At 39.4% G+C, this 3,488-nt stretch overlaps 1 protein-coding gene across 1 annotated transcript; it reads left to right on the top strand.

The window, feature by feature from the left end:
* Positions 1–1,932: 1,932 nt before the first annotated feature.
* On the top strand, positions 1,933–2,795 carry LOC127144501 (uncharacterized). The gene is made up of 3 exons (XM_051080585.1): positions 1,933–2,138; positions 2,220–2,574; positions 2,660–2,795. Exons 1-2 carry the CDS (start codon positions 1,941–1,943, stop codon positions 2,565–2,567), a joined length of 546 nt encoding a protein of 181 aa, XP_050936542.1. The 5' UTR covers positions 1,933–1,940; the 3' UTR covers positions 2,568–2,574; positions 2,660–2,795.
* The last annotated feature ends 693 nt before the right edge of the window (positions 2,796–3,488 follow it).

The following is a 3,488-nucleotide window of genomic DNA, read 5'->3' as shown; positions in this document are numbered from 1 at the left end:
AGGATTGTTGTCATTCGTAGGTGTCCAAGTGAGAGGATAGGTAAGTTTGGATACACATTTTATATGTTGAATTAAAGAGATGGATGTTTTCAAATATAGCAAAATGAGCTAACTTATTTATAAATATAATATAAATGTTACTTTTTGTCTATGATAGACTGCAATACACCCATATAGAGATATATTACTTTAGTAATGGACACTAATAGATGTTTATCTGAGTATTTTTTCAAGCTTATTGTCACCGATAAAAAGTCAAATTTTGTTATATTTGTTGTAATGACCCAACTTTTCGACTTAAGTTGAGGTTATTACTTAAATAAAAATAATTTTTTTAAAACCAAAATCATGCAAAGTATAGAACATTTTATTAAAAAAATAAAAATTAAGACAACCTCAAGTGAAAAAGTGCTAAAATAATTCAATAAAAGAATTAAAAACAACTTAGTCAAGGTCCCATAATAAAATCATTAAATAAAAGTGTTAAAATAAACTTAATTTCCATCTAACCTAAAGGTTCATAGCATTCAAAAGTCATAGAAATAAAAACAAATAGCGAAAGCAATCAATCATATCTAGTCCCAATGGCACGGTCACAGGCCCCTATCACTACAAGAAAATGGCCCATTCCCGACGCCGAAAATCACGTCGGCATAAAAAACGTCGAGAATAAGGGCTTTCCCGACGCCATCAATAACGCGTCGGGAGATGCGTCGGGGAAAACAATCTTTCCCGACGCACCACGAAGGCGTCGGCAACAATACGTCGGGAAAAGTCCCTTTTCCCGACGCCGTGCACAGTGCGTCGGGAGAGGCGTCGGGAATAGGGGTTTTTCCCGACGCCACGTAAAACGTCGGGAAAAGGGGTTTAATGAGCGTCGGGAATTCCCCTTTTCCCGACGCATTTTGGGGGATTTCCCGACGCCTCTTGACTGCGTCGGGAAATCCCCTTTAAATTCATTTCGGTTCTGTGAATACAGAACCGAAGCCGAGAGGAGAGGAGAAAAAGAAAGGAGAAGAAGAAGAAGTCGCCTTGCCGCCGTTGTTTCCTTTTGTTCCGCCGCCGTCCGTCGCCGACCGCCCTCGCCGTTGTTCCTCGTCGCCGTCTGCCACGTTAGGTAAGTGAAATATGTAAATTTATTTGATTTAAGTTTATGTTTTAGGGTTTTTTTTTGATAAAAATTAGTTTAGGGTTATTTTTTATGAAAATTAGTTTAGGATTTTCTTTTGGAATAGATTTTTGTTTGTTAAATGTATTTTTGTATAGAGTGTGTGTAATTTGTAGTTGAATTGAAATTTGAAATTTGAATGGTTTAGGATTTTTGTTTTAGAAAATTGAATAAAATTGAATGGGGGTTGAATTGGGGGAGAGGTTTATTGTTAAATTGAAAATTGAATTGGGAGGGGGGTTTATATTTGAATTGAAAATTGAAAATTGAAAATTGAAATTGGGGGGGGGGGGGGGGGGGAGGGGAATTTAGTTGAATGGAAAATTGAAATTGGAGAGGGGGGGGGGGGGGGAGTGGAGTTAATAGTTAAATTTAAAATTGAATTAGAGGGAGGGGGTTTAAGTTAAATTGAAAATTGAGATTGGGGGGGGGGGGGGAGGGGAATTTATAGTTGAATGGAAAATTGAAATTGGAGAGGGGGGGGGGGGAGTGGAGTTAATAGTTAAATTTAAAATTGAATTGGAGGGAGGGGGTTTAAGTTAAATTGAAAATTGAGATGGGGGGGGGGGGGAGGGGAATTTATAGTTGAATGAAAAATTGAAATTTGAAGGGGGGGGGGGGGGGGGAGTTAATAGTTAAATTGAATTGGGAATGTAATATGTGTGTTAAGATTTGTTTTTGCTATCCTGCAGTTATGGTAGCATTTTTTGTCATGATTAATTATGATAACAAGTTTTTATATGTATAAGAAATAAACAATATAATTGTTTAAATGCAGGAGCAATCACGGACAAACAAGGCTGCTCGACAGAAGCAGCCTTACAATCATAGTAGCGGGTCGAAGTCGTTTCTACAACGACAGTATGAGCTCGCTGAAAGAAGAGGGCAGCCGGTCGATCGTGTGGAATTGTTCCGGGAAACACACGTTCGAGCTGGGACATTCGTGTCGCAGGCCGCCGAGGATGCGCATGTAAGTTATACCCTTATTAATTATCCACTTTTATTATATATTTTAGCGCGTTACCTAACATAATTTTTAAATTTGTTGCAGAATCAAATGCTGGAACTCCAATCCCAGCCTACCCCAGAGGGTAGTCAGCCACTCTCTGAGGATGAGATATGCGATCAGGTGTTGGGTCGACGACCAGGCTACTCAAAAGGCCTTGGTTGGGGACCCAAGCCGAAGGCCCGCAGAACGGCAAGTGCAAGCAGTTCGTCGACATCTTGTTCGCAGTCCACACAAAAAGAGATTGAATTACAAGCTAAACTTCATGAAGCTTTGGAACGGATTGAAGTACAAGATAGAAATCACCAAGCATTAGCTTCACAAGTGGAAGCTATGAAAAAGATGATTGAAGACCTAACTCGTGCACAACAGGGACCACCACATGATCCCTAGCCCTGCGGTACGTCGTATATGTCTCTATTATTCTTAAGTTTTTGCAATATATGATTATGTATTAAACTTAGTTATTTTTATACCATTTTTAGGACCGAAGGTGTAGAATGACGCGCATACGCACCTCGTTGGGAGATTGGGTCTTATGTTTATGTTTTTTGTATATTGAAAACTATATTTTCTTGTAGTCAACTTATTCGTATTATTAATTTTAATTCTATTTTTTAATTTGTGTTTGTATATTTATTAATTTAATCCAAAACGTCGCCAAATTTTTTTGAGCAATCCGAACATCATTGTGAATGTTTGAGCAAAATATTATAAGGAAAAAAGTAAAAATAAAATATTTAAAAAAATATATAAAAAATATTTCCCGACGTTCATTACGTCGGGAAAAAAAACGTCGGAAAATAGGCTTTCCCGACGCCGTGAGATGCGTCGGCATAAACGGCGTCGGGAATAAGGTTTTCCCGACGCCGGCTTTCCCGACGCATCCCACGGCGTCGGGAAAGCCTTTCCCGACGCCGTACCAATTCGGCGTCGGGAAAGCCTCTCGCGACGCATTTCCCCCGACGTTCTTCCCGACGTCGTTTTGTACGTCGGGATATCCTTTCCCGACGTCGTTTTGTACGTCGGGATATCCTTTCCCGACGTTCTTTGCATTTTCGCCGACGTATTTGTGCGTCGGGAGTACCCACGTCTCTTGTAGTGTATTGTCAATCACCGACTTGTCTTTATCTTTTCCTAAAAAATTAAACATACATAGGGTGAGTATATAAAATACTCAGTAAGGGGTCTACTAGTGGGCCCACTATGTGAACCATTAACTACCTATTAAGCAAACACTTTGTGGCATAATAGTCTAATGACTCTATAGGAGAACGCACATCAGTTAGTTTAATGATCTCGTGGGAGCATAAA

This window comes from Cucumis melo, chromosome 12, assembly GCF_025177605.1.
Source record: "Cucumis melo cultivar AY chromosome 12, USDA_Cmelo_AY_1.0, whole genome shotgun sequence".
Lineage (NCBI taxonomy): Eukaryota > Viridiplantae > Streptophyta > Magnoliopsida > Cucurbitales > Cucurbitaceae > Cucumis > Cucumis melo.
This window is presented reverse-complemented; position numbering and strand designations above follow the sequence as displayed.